General features: G+C 49.6%; 1 protein-coding gene and 1 long non-coding RNA gene across 4 annotated transcripts in view; one reads left to right on the forward strand and one right to left on the reverse strand.

The window, feature by feature from the left end:
• The first annotated feature begins 7,174 nt into the window (after nucleotides 1–7,174).
• The window catches only part of INO80C (INO80 complex subunit C), a 15,416-nt gene continuing 9,550 nt past the window's right edge, over nucleotides 7,175–13,040 (forward strand). The window contains exon 1 of one of the 2 annotated variants that reach the window (XM_082699534.1): nucleotides 7,175–7,500. In XM_082699534.1, the coding sequence (XP_082555660.1) occupies nucleotides 7,345–7,500 (156 nt within the window). In that variant the 5' untranslated portion in view covers nucleotides 7,175–7,344. The remainder of the gene's footprint in view (nucleotides 7,501–13,040) is intronic. The other variant, XM_082699535.1, reaches the window with a different exon arrangement.
• Nucleotides 8,686–13,040, reverse strand: part of LOC309848227 — an 89,418-nt gene continuing 85,063 nt past the window's right edge. Inside the window, exon 4 of one of the 2 annotated variants that reach the window (XR_014302901.1) lies at nucleotides 8,686–9,788. This is a non-coding gene — a long non-coding RNA (uncharacterized lncRNA). The other variant, XR_014302902.1, reaches the window with a different exon arrangement.

Raw genomic sequence — 13,040 nt, forward strand, 5'->3', positions numbered from 1 at the left:
TTTGAGAGAGATGGAGAGAGAAAGGGTGTGGTGGGTGAAGGCGCAGAAGGAGAGACAGAATCTCAAGCAGGCTACACACTTAGCGTGAGGGTCTCAAGACCCTGAGATCATAACCTGAGCTGAAATCAAGAGTGAGATGCTTCACTGACTCACACACCAGTTGTAACTCATGAGAACTTGCTTGTATTAGAGCAGAGTACAAATATTCAGAAGTTGAATTCACTGATGATTTCCAATCTTTATGAAAGGTTCAGATCCTTAGTGCATGTGGGTAGAACCAAATAGAGTATTTCAGAAAGAGCCCCACAAGAGTCAGGAAGTTGCTAAGGCAAGAGGCCAGAAGCCATCTCTGCACACAGGTCAAGGGATTGGGCTCAAAGGAGCCACGGCAGGAATGAAGTCAGACTGGGGTGGTGGGAGCGGCTCCCCAACTGCCCCAAGAGATGTGGGATGAAGGGCAGGGCATCTGGGCTTGGTCAGAACCCATCTAAGTGCCCCAGTGTGAGTTAAAGAGTTAAGGGAAAGATGCAGATCAGTCATAGTACATCAGAAGTAGTTGGAGACTTTTTAAAAAAGATTTTTATGTATTTATTTGAGAAAGAGAGAGAGAAGAAAGAGAACTAGCAGAGGGAGGGGCAGAGGGAGGGATAAGCAGACTCTCCACTGAACAAGCAGCCTGATGCGGGGCTCGACCCCAGGACCCCAGGATTAGGACCCAAGCCAAAGGCAGATGCTTAGCCGACTAAGTCACCAGGCGCCCAATATATAGTTTGAGACTTTACAGAATGAATGGTTTTCTAAGATGCTGAGAGCACAATCATGGGTTCCATTTCTTGCTCTTTGAAACAATAGCAGGCAGAACACTCATCAGCAAGCCTAGCTTCCCGGGACAAGGCATAGGGGGGAGTGGGGGATGAGGGATAGAGGGGTCTCCTGCGCCCACAGGCCTCTGGTCTTCTCCACTGTACTACCAGGGAAAAAGGCGTCTGACACTATCCTTTTGCTCAGGAAATGTGTCCCTCCCTTGGGTGACCAGGCCCTCTTCTGGCCCTGCCCCCATCTGCACCGCTGAGGCACACTCTGGGAGCCGGACTGGTTGGTCCACCTGCCCTGGGGAGGAGCAACGTCTTGTGAGGACATGGAGTAAAGGGCCCCGTGGAGGAAGTCTCAGCTTCTCGGAATCTTTGGACAGTTTCTTTTTGAGCTTAGAAAATGAACATCTCTGAGCCTCCATTCCTTCTCTGCCTTATTCCACAAAGCAACTGTCCCCAGGGCTTTTCGGACTGACTTTTTCCAGCACTTTCTCAAAGTGCAAGTATGGCTGGTGGAAACACAATGTCACGGGTGAATAAGAACAAACAAAAATCAACAACATGGCAGCAGAGTGAGGAAACATGGCACGGGGAGGAAAAATCGAAGCAGGCTGGCAATTTAAGCAGGCAGGCGTTGTCATAGCGTGGGGATTAGCAAATTTGAGGTTTAGGGAGAGCAAAATAGGGAGGGAATCTCAGAGATGGGAGAATTATAGTAATTACAATTGTTTTCTTTCTCGATGGTATGCACAGAGTGTTAAAATAATAATTCATTTTAAGTAATGGGTAGGAGCTCTGTTGAGAGAGGAGGGAAGGACCAGTGCTCAGGGGGACCATGTTCACCAGGGTGGGTTACTCGGACAAGGAAAATACTATCCTGGGAGTGTGATCCTGGGACTCTGAATTAAAGGTAAGCACCCCACTATTTAAGAAAACCTTTGTCAGCCTTTTGAGGCCATATCTGTAATGTTAAATTAGTGTTTACATTGAACAGGCCTGGACTTAAGAAGCAATTCCAGCAACCATAAGGACCTGTGAAACTATTTTCCCTCATTCAGACTCTGCAAAGTGGTATTAACTGATGAGGTCACACTTCAGAGAGGAGACTGTGAGCCTCGGTCCCCCAGGTGTGGCTGTGCAAGAGGCCTGAAACCTGAGTCAAACCTGAGTCAAAGGTTGCCCTTCCCAGTGGTGATGTTAACAGTGCATCCTGGTGGGGCGGTGGGGGACTGTACTCTACCTGCCCCCGTGAACCCAGGCAGCCATGGCAGGCCCTCAGCACTGTCACCAAGTTCCTCACAAAACTGGTAGGCACTGGCTTCTCCAATCAACTATGATTCTCCCCAAACCTCTGTCCCTGTCCCTTCACCTATAAGGTGACGCTACCTCCCCTTCACTGAGAAAACCCAGGCTGAGAGATGGAAATCACAGCAACTTCCTGCTACCTCCTCCAGAAATGGGTTGCTACCTCCTCATCGGCCTTTCCAGTCCCATCTCTCTTCTCGTCACTCGAGCTCCTTATCTGATAGCTTCTTGAGACTGGGGCCTCAGTATAGGTTCATCCCTAGACCGCACTTGAGCACTGAGTAGGGAGTCTATGCAGACAGGGATATGTGGCCCCCGGGGTCCATGCCATGCCTCTTGTAGGACATGCTCTGGGTGCAGGGGATCCCATTATGTCCTTTCCATATGGCCCTGTGGGCCTTTTCCCTGGGCCCAATGTGTATACCCCCAGGCCTGAGATATGGTAAAGAGGAAGGTGTTCACGAGGGCAGGGGAGAAGATGGATGATGGGATGTCTGGATTGGGGTTTCCACAGGGGCACGCCGGATACCTCAGGGTGCCTGTGGAGTGAGGGCTGAAAGGGAGCAGGTCAGCCCCTGGAATGGGGCTCCTCTTGTGACCACATCCAGAGGAGAACTCGAAGCACTCTGAGAATACTACATCCAGAATACGTAAGGATTCATTCTGAGTTGAGAAGGCACGTTTGCCGAGACAGAAGGGTGGAACACACTCTGCTTTATAGTCTAGTAGCTTGATTTGTACACTGAAATCTCAAAATATACATTATGTAGGCCTCCGTGTGTATTCTTGTCCCAGACCCCACAAAGGTTAGGATCAGGCCTATTCTCAATCACTCGTTTTTTCCTGCTTTGATATATTTCCATGCAACTGTCAGGGAAGAAATACACAGATAACTCTGTGAACAAAGCTCCCTCCCTCCCAGCCCCCACTGCCCTGGCTCTCTCCTTCCAGACAATGACTGGTTAAATAACACAGCACTCAGCAGATCAACCCTGAGGGCCTGATGCTCAAAATACAGTGAGGAAGAAGAAACTGTCTCTGCTCCAGTGTGTCTACAACCACACCATGTCCAGGGATGTGGGACGGAGGAGACGGGTCCCCACGGTTCAGAAAACGCACCCCACACTCAGCTGTGTCCTGCGGCGGCTGTGAGGCCAGGAACTTTAGGGTCTTGACTGGTGCTTCAGGGTTTCTCCATGTCACCAGGGAGGCCCGTATCAACTGGAGTAGCCATCCTCTGTACGGTGAGCAGGGACTATCACACCGGACCCAAGCTACCCAGGGAAAGTGGGCAGTGTGTCTTCCATTCAGTAGCGTGGCCCCAGATATCCACCTTGTTCCTGGAGATTTTCAAGACTCAAGATGGTAATGTTTGTGTATCAAACAACAGAGGAGAGCTTAACAAGTATATTGTTCTTTTTCAATCAGGAAGTCTTAACTGGGATCAGGACTCTGGCTGAGGCTGCTTATGTGCCCCCCACCCACGCCAGGCTCCAGCAGCTTTTGCCCAAGGAAGTGTGGCCCTGGTGGTGTGGTGGGGTGAGGTGAAGGAGCAGCAGGGGGCAGCAAGGAGGCAGGAGAGGAAGCACCTGAGAGGGGTCCCAGAGCAGAGGTGAGACACGCCCTGCAGGATCTCAGGAATCTCAGGGGAGGGGACTCGGGAAGGCTCTGCCTCAGCGGGCAACCCAGAACAGGGTGGCTGGTCAGTGTTCATTTACCTTCCACAATAGGCACGGGAGCGTGGGTTGCACATGCGGCCATGCACGGAGTCCCTACACGTGTTCACGCTGCCCCGCCAGGTGCTGCCTAGGTGGACACAGAAGAGGATTCTCCCCAGGCCACAGCTTCTGCTCCCATGAGTGGCCATCCTCCCGCCTTCCTCTCTCCTTGCCGGTATCCTCTGTCGGTGTTCTGCCACTCAGTGCTCCATGACTCTGGTAATGGCCCACAGGGGGTTTATGTTGAGCCCAGAAGACAAATCAAGGGGCACCTCGGTGGTTCAGTCAAAAACATCTGCCTTTGGTTCAGGTCATGATTCCAGGGTCATGGGATCAAGCCCCACACAGGGCTCCCTGCTTAGTGGGAAGCCTGCTTCTCCCTCTCCCTCTGCTGCTCCCCCTGCATGTTCTCTGTCAAATAAATAAAATCTTAAAAAAAAAAAAAAAGAAAAGAAAGAAAGAAATCGAATGTCTCTCTTCCTATGTATGACCTTGTCTCTGTCCTCAGAGCTCAGCACATAATGCACAATCAACAGGTCCTAGAGGACCAACGCTGAAAGAAACATGGAACAAATGGTTTTAATCAGAACCAAGGGGGTAGGAGAAGTTGAAAAAAATAGCATGTCAGCCAAGCTAGGAAGGGTGGGTAGAAGTAAATCAGACAGAGGTGGGCTGCTAGGGGAGAAAAGCAGCTTCTAGGCCCCAGCAGGAGCAATCTGTGTCAAGGCCGTGAGGGAGAAGGGAGCACAGCTGGCCTGTGGAACCGACCGAAGTGAACACTGAACTGGAATGTGGACTGCTGGGTCAGAGGCAAGGCTGGAGAGATGGATGGGCGGGTCTCCAAAGACCTGGAACCATATTATGGACACTGGATTTCATTCTAGGAGACACAAGAAGCCACTGAAAGGGTTCAAGTAGAGGATGTGATCTCAAAGTGCGTATCTGTATTGTCTATGAGGCCACCAGGAAGCACTAAGGGTGACTGGATGGATGGGAGGTGGAAGCGGGGAGACAAATAAGGTGATGTGGGAATCTGAGAGGCAGAGGAAGGCTGGCATGGGTTACGGCCTGGAGGTGGACGAAGGAGGGGAGGCCAAGATGACTCCCAGGTTTCAGGTTTGCACAACTAGTGTATAATGGTGGCATTTGCTGATAGGAAAGATGGAGGAGGAGCACATTTTAGAGGATCAGGGAGGATGATGAATTCTCTTTCTGCCATGCTGGGTGCAAGATCCTGCAAGCATCCTGAGTTTATATCTGGGCAGGGGATTTTATATCTGGGTATGCATCTTTGGAAGAAGATCCAGGTAAAAGAAGCCATTCTGAAAGTGGTCTGCATTTGGATGGTACCTGAGGCTCCATACGTTGGTGAAACAGCTGGGGAAAGTATAGACTGAGGAGGGCAGAGAAACTTTGACCAAGCACTGAGAACTCTCAGTGTGTAAGGAGCGAGCAGGGAGACCCTGGTTCATCATAAGAATCATCTGGGAAGCTTTAGGAATTGGTATCTGCTGAGGGAGTGGGACCATATAACTGATATTTTGAAAAACCTGCCATAGGCTTAGAACCCACTTGGTAGAAGACGATGACTGTAAAAGGGCATAGGTGGTTAGGAAAGAGGAGAATAAAGGAAGGGTAGCCTTCCAGATCCCAAGGGAAGGGCTTCAGAAAAAAGGGCTCAGACAAGATCAGGACTGAGTTTACCAACAGGAAGCCAGATGGAGGTGCATCCACCGGCCTGACTCCTTATAAGTAGGGAACTGGTGTTTGAACTCCACCAACATTTACCCAGGTATTACAGGAAGGAGCGCAGCAGAGCTTCTGGTGCTCAAAGCTCTCAGAGAAGGGTGCAAAGGGTGGGAGCAGGGGAATAAGAGGAGAGGAGGGTGCGCTAGATGGCAGAAAGCTTTGCGCTGGAAGTAGCATTTGAACCAGCAAAGGGGCTGAGGAGTCCTGGGAGAGGAAATAATGAAAGTGAAAGTATGATGAATTAGAACTACCTCCAGTTTAGGAAACAGACTTAGTCCCTGACTAGCGCACAGCAGATTAAGTGTTGGGAAGGAAGCAAGAGAAGGGAAGTAGGGGGAGTGCAGAGCCCAGTTATACGCCAAGGTAAAAATTCTTTGGATTTCAAGGTAGAAGCATAGTTAGATTTGAGATTCAGAAGCCCACCTGTGGCAGCCAGTGTGAAGGATGGCTTGGGGTCAGGGAGGATTAGGAAAAGATGGAATCCCAAACTCTCATCAGGAGGCTGTTGCAGGGATCCAGATGAAGGGGGGCGGAATCCCCAGGGTAGGAGTGAAGGAGAGAAGTGAGCTGAGGGGGTGGGGTACTAGAGAGGGGTACCGTGGGTCAACACCTAGTTTCTGGCTTAGGTGACCCATTGGTTTGAGGTGTCAGTCCCTGAGAAAAAGAACAAGGAAGACTCGATTTAGATGAAGATTGAGTGGCTACTGGGGCATGGGAGAGGACATTTCAACACTTGGTTGGTCATTCCTTTCTCCAAAGGAGAAAAGAGGTATAACATTACTGCTAGTTTCCCTATTTATTCTCTCTCACCTCGAAGTCTTTCTGCAGCCGGTTTCCTTCACATATCCAGATTCATACAGGCACCTTTCCTGTTTTAGAACACAGTAGCTTCAAGCAGTTACTGCAGGGGACTTGATCATTTGTGAATTATTTCATTAAGAACCAAGGAAAATTTGTTTCAAAGGCTTGCAAGGTCGTATCACCCAGAAAAGGTAAGTGAACAAAACATTACCAGCCTCCCCCTTATGGAACTCACGTTCTAACAGGGGCCAAAAAAGACATTAACCGATTTACAATCCACGCAGTGTGTGGCACATAACGAGGGGTGGCGGGAGAGGGTGTCCCATCGAAGTTTGTAATTAGGTTTTAGCAGATCTGTGAATTCCCCGAAATCTACACGTAAAATTCTGTCTGTACCTGCATACATTTGATGGGGGCAGAGGAGGGGCTTACATGCTCCAAGGGGTCTGGGACTCCTAAAGGGTTACGAACCACTCTTCAAGCCCATTTGGACTCCCAGCCAATATACACAAACTTGCTCCGCACGCGAAGGCAGCGACCAAGGGAAAGCCAGCAGCTTGACAGTCTGTTCAATCCACTCAGAACAACACTAACTTTACTCAGACATTGAAAGTGATCCGTTTTCCGACTTAATGTGAGAATGGCAACATGGTTATTGATTTTTAAAAGAACCCAGTGTTTGAAAAAAGGTCACGAGGTGTTCTGTTCCTCAACCACGGCGGATTTCCCAGCATGTGCCCAGGCTGACAGCGGGACACAAACTGGCGGACACCCTCCCGCCTCCGCGGATTGGGCTGCTCCGATCTCCGCCTTTTAGAATTGGCCGAAAGGAGTCCGCGAACCCGCCGGGAGTCCAGGCCGGATTTTCGCGCCTGAAGGCGGAAGTAAGGGAGAGCCGGAAGTTCCAAAGCCTGTACCGAGAAAGTGGGGGCGGGGGAGGAGGAAGACTCAGGGTAGGAATGGCGGCTCAAATTCCAATTGTGGCCACTACTTCCACTCCGGGGATAGTTCGGAACAGCAAGAAGAGGCCAGCCAGTCCTTCCCACAACGGCAGCAGCGCTGGCGGTTACAGTGCCAGTAAAAAGAAAAAAGTGTCCGCCGCCAGCTTTACGCAGGTATGCTTAGGCTCGTCTAGTCTGCGCGTGCGCGGGGCCGTGCGGGGCGGAGCGAGAGCGCGTGCGCAGGGCAGGGCGGGGCAGAGCGAAGGTGCCGGGCCTTGAAGTCCCGCTTGAGTGGGGGCGGGGGGTTCACATCGCTGGCGCAAATGAAACATTTTTTTTTTCCCAAGTGTGGACGAGTGGGCTTGGATTCAGGCACCACCCGCCTTGCATTGTCCTTGAGAGCGGGAGAGGTGGGGATGTTATTACGGACTTAGTGCAGGGATCGTCCCTTCCCGTCGCGTTTAGGTTGAGGCTCGGGACATTTCTGTAAGTTTCAGTCAAGCACAAGTCCGCGTGTCTCACGTTGGTCCTTTCGGCAGATCTGTACCGAGTGTCCGTGAGGTGCAGAGCGCCCCAATGTTGAAAATGGAGAAATCCCAAGATGCATTGATACCGATGGTGTCCCTCATTCTCAGAAAAGTACTTTGTGGACACTCGGTCTCCCCATCCCAAAGTGGTTTGGTCTTACTCCATGGCGTTGGTGAAAGGATTCCGTGAGATCATGGTGGGAAGGCACTGAGCACAGTACCTGGCACAGATCTCATGGCATCTGGATAATCTAGGCTCCACAATTCCAGCAAAAGATTTTCTGCAGAGGAGTGATTTGGTTAGATTAGTGTTTCTCTTGGCTCCTTCATTTTATTTCACGCAATTAGAGAGCACTGTTCTAAGCACTTTCTAAATACTATCTCCTTTAATTCTTTTTTAAAAAAAGATTTAAGTTATCTATGTAACCAACAGGGGGCTCGAAATTACAACCCCAAGATCTAGAGTCGCCAGCCCCAATGAAGGAGAAAACCAGGTACCCCTTTCTCATTCATTCATTATTTATTTTTCTCTTTTCTTTTCTTTTCTTTTCTTTTTTTTTATTTAACAGACAAAGATCACAAGTAGGCAGAGAGGCAGGCAGAAAGAGAGGAAGAAGCAGGCTCTCTGCTCAGCAGGGCAGAGAGCCCAATGTGGGGCTTGATCCCAGGACCCTGAGATCATGACCTGAGCCAAACCCACTGAGCCACCCAGGCACCTCCATTCATTATTTATTTTTAAGATTTTATTTATTTATTAGTGAGAGACTGAAAGAGCATGAGTGGGAGGGGCAGAAGAAAAGGGAGACGCAGGCTCCCTGCTAAGCAGGGAGCCCTAGGCAGGGCTGGATTGCATAAACCTGCGATCAGGACCCCAGCTGAAGGCAGAGGCTTAAAGCACTGAGCCTCCCAGGTGTCCCACCCTTATGTCATTTAATTCTTAAAATAAACCTCTGTGTTTTGCTTTGTTTTTAAAGATTTATTTGAGAGAGAGAGAGAGAGAGAAAGAGCACACACAAGTGGGGGAAGGGGCAAAAGGAGAGAGAGAGAGAATGAGTGCAGAGCTGGTTGCAGGACTTGGTACCAGGACCCCAGGATCAGGACCTCGGGCAAAATCAAGAGTCAGATCCTTAATCAACTGAGCTACCCAGGTGCCCCTACCCTAGCTTTTAAAAAAATATGATAATGTTAGTTTTAGAAGTTCCTTTGTTCTGTTTTTCAAAAGAAAATTTATTTTGAGAGAGAGAGTGGGGGAGGGGCAGAGGGAAAGAATCTCAAGCTGACTCCCCTCTGAGCACACAGCTGATGGGGGGCTCATTCTCATGACCCTGGAATCGTGACCTGAGCTGAAATCAAGAGTCTGACTCAACCAAACTAAGCCACCCAGGTGCTCCCCACCTTTTTTCTGTTTTTAAAATGGACATAAGAATCATCCACTTCTCCCCCCACAACTGTTATGATTTGTCTTTTCTATGTGGAGATAGTTTTTCATTACTGTCCTTGATGCACACATTGTGTGCACTGCTTTTCACTCAGCGTCATTTCATGGATCTCCCTATGTTGACTGGCTTCCCAAGAAATTGAGTGCTCTTATTTAATTGACTTTATCGAATATTTTGCTTCTTGCAATTCTATCTTAAGTCACCCTACTACAACACTGCAGTTCTAGATCAGGCTCAGCGACTTTATCCTAGAATACTGTCAGATCGATGTAACTGGGCATTCGGTTTTCCAGTGATGAGACAAAGACTTTGTCTCCTTTCTTCGTGACCCCACTGTCCTCACATCTGAGTCAGTTGTGCAGGTTGCCGTCTGGAGATGCGAAGCTATTTGGCGGGTGGAGGTCTTGCTGACTGCAGTCTCTGTTAGAGGCAGGCCCGGGCTGCTTTGATAGGGCCAGGTTTCTGCTCCCTGGGACTTGTGTCGTCTCTTCTCGAGCTGCAAAGGGAGGACAGCCCTGAATGCTGAGCATTACTTTTCTCCTCTTCATAGGGTATTCGTGTCTCAGGGATGGGCTGGTTCATCTCGGAACGTCTCAATGTTAACAGTGGCTGAGTAATGTGGAAACTGTACGTCATTTACAATTTTATTTTCTTGCGTTCCAGCCTCACAGACTTGATCCTCCCTTTCACTGAGAGCCGCTCCCTCTCATCCCGTCGCTAATAGGCAGCAGAGTCTCAGCATGGCTGAAGCCCAGGGTGCGGGATCATGCAGGGTGGGGTTCAGGAGGAAGGAATGGCACAACACCCGGTTCCGGGCCCAGGATCTTGGATCCTGGTCTGGGAGGGAAGAGAGTCCTCAGTGTTTTCACAGGCAGGAGGCAGCTCTGGAATGATGGGGCTCAGTCCTTGTTGGGATGCCTTCCTTCCTCTGCCCCTTCTTCAGCAAGCATGGCTCCTCACCGGCCCTGCTGACAGGGGAAGGACAGAGGATGGAGGGACCAAATGAGCAGGAGAGGTCCGCTTTGAATCTCAGTGCTGGAGCACATCCTCTCCGTCCCCTTGCTGCCTCTTCTCTGGCACGCTGCCAGGAGTGGCGGTGCAGACTTCTGGCACTCTCTCCCACACCTTCCCCTTCCTCCCAGCAGATGCACCTGTCTGACAGTGCGTCCTCTCCCCTGGCAGAGGGCCTAGACCTCCCAGCCCACACACACTGGCCAAGGTACCTGCTTCTTTCGGCAGCCTCTGGGGCAGCGCCGCCTCCCCAGTCTCCGCCAGGCCTTGCCACCTGCCAGGGTTTTCCCATGTCTTCCTGGGGCCTGGGAACGGCCTACATCAAAGAGCACCCGGATTCCTTCCCAGGATTTCACTGTGCGCACAGCACTGGGAGCTCACCCACTAGGCATCAGGGACGGGGCCTCTGGAGAAGGGGAGAGATGCAGTCTCTCTGGCCTTCCTGCACAAGAAGAAAAGCTGAGACCCTCATTTGAGGATGGTGGCTGCCAGTGGGGTGCATCCCCTACGTGCTGTTGGGCCTGGAGGCCTGCTTCCCCCATTCCCCGCTGGGATCTTCCCCTTGCGTTGTTAGCAGTTTCGTTTGCTTATTTTCTCCCAGATGGGAACATTACATAAGCAGTCATTTTCTTTATAAAAAGCTGCAACAGTGAAGTTGCCACTTAAATGTGTGTGGCCCTGGGAAACCTCTCCCTTTCTGCCTATTTCCCCTGAGCTGTCCCTAGCGGTCTGGCTTTTCTGTCCCAACACGATGCTCCCTGTGTAGTTCTCAGGCTCTTTTCTCTCTCTCACGTACTGGAGGCCACATACGTAGGCCAGCCTTCCCACTGCCTTTGCCCATGGGCCCGTCCTTGCGGAGTAGTCCCAGGGCCGCCCTGACGAATCCCTAGATTCCTTGGGGAAGAGACCACTTTGCTGCCTCTGACACTGGCCAGTTTCCTTGGACCTGTTCATCTCGTGTGCCTTCCAGCCAGTGAGCAAGGCTTCCTCCTCCACCCCTGAACTACAGCCTCTCGGGAGAGCAGGTGGCGGTCACTCTTCCTGACCTGCCTGCCTCTTGGGGGCCGTGGAGCAACCTGGTTAGCAGGTTAGCAGCTGGGCGAACCCTAGGGGAGAGGTTTCTCTTGGCCACTGTTATTTATTTTTTTAATGCTCTAAACATTTCAGTGTGAATTTCCTAAAATCAAAGTCATTCTCCTACATAACAACAGTACAGCCGTCAGATTTAGGGATTAACACTGAACCAGCACTGACCCCTAACCACAGATGTCGTTCTTATCTTTGGTCGAGCCCAGGATTCAGGCCAGGATCACAGGTTTGTTTTATCATATGTCTTTAGCTTCCTTTTCTATAGGACAGTTCTCTGGTCTTTATCTTTCACGACCAGACGCTCTTGAAGAGTACTGGTCCCTTATTTTATAGAGTGTTCCTGAACTTGGGCTTGTCTGATATTTCCTATGATCAGATATGGGTAATACAGGGGTAATACATTCTTGGCAAGAGGACAGAAGTAATGCTGTCCCCTTCTCTGTGCGTCATATCATAGCACTTGGTGGCCTGTGTTCTGCTACTAACAGTGTTCCCTTTGAGCACTTAGTAAGGTGGTGTCTGCCAGGTCTCTCTCCACTGTGAAGTTATTATTTTCCTGTTCGTATTAAAGAATCCTGTGGGGGGATACTTTAAGACTATCTTTATTCATTCATCCATAAATGTGTTTGTTTGGAACTGCTTTATTGAGTTATAATTCACATCTCGTAAAATCCACCCTCTTAAAATGTGCGCTTCTGTGGTTTGTAATATATTCTGAGTTGTGTAACCACCCCTACCAATCTAATTGTAGAATATTTCCATGATCCCAAAAAGAAACCCTCTACCTATTAGCAGTTACTCCCATTAACCCTTCCTCTGAGCCTGTGACGCCTCTGATCTTTGACTGCTGTAGTTACCTCATGTGAATGGAATCATAGAATATGTGGCCTTTTCTGTCTTGCATTCAATTACCATAATATTTTCTTTCCTTTCTTAAAAAGACTTATTTATTTGAGAGAGAGAGCGCATGAGGAGGAGCAGGAGGAAAGGGAGAGAAACTCAAGCTGACTCTGCTCTGAGCATGGAGTCCAGTCCAGGGGCTTGATCTCATGACCCTGAGATCATGATCTGAGCTGAAAACAAGAGCTGGACGCTTAACTGACTGCGCCACCCAGGTGCCTGTTGGTTAGCCTAGTATTTTCAAGGCTTATCCATGTGGTTTGCATGGATTATACTTTATTCCCTTCTGTCGTTGAATGCCACTCCATTGTACGGTTATACCACATCTGTGTATTCTTCAGTTGATGGCCATGTAGGTTGTTTGTACATCTTAGCTTTCATGGGTAATACTTCTATGAGTATGCACATGTTTTTACAGACCGTTTTTTTTTTTTTTTTTAATTCTCTTGGGTATATATTAGAGTCGAATTATTGGGTCACAAGATAATTCCGTTTAACATTTTGAGGAAACACCAACTGTTTTTCGAAGTGACCACACTCTTTTCCTTTCTTACCAGCCATGCGTGAGGGTTGCAGTCGCTCTGCACCCTCCCTGGGCGCTTTAGTCAGTGTCTTCAATCGTGGCCCTCCCCGTGGGTGTGACATGATAGCTCAGTGCAGTTTTTGAGGATGCCGAACATCTTTTCTGCTGGCCATAAAAAAAGGAAATGTTGATTGGCATCCTTTGCCCTTTTTACAGTGGAATTTG

Source organism: Mustela nivalis (genome assembly GCF_964662115.1).
Source record: "Mustela nivalis genome assembly, chromosome: 14".
In the NCBI taxonomy this organism is placed as follows: Eukaryota; Metazoa; Chordata; class Mammalia; order Carnivora; family Mustelidae; genus Mustela; species Mustela nivalis.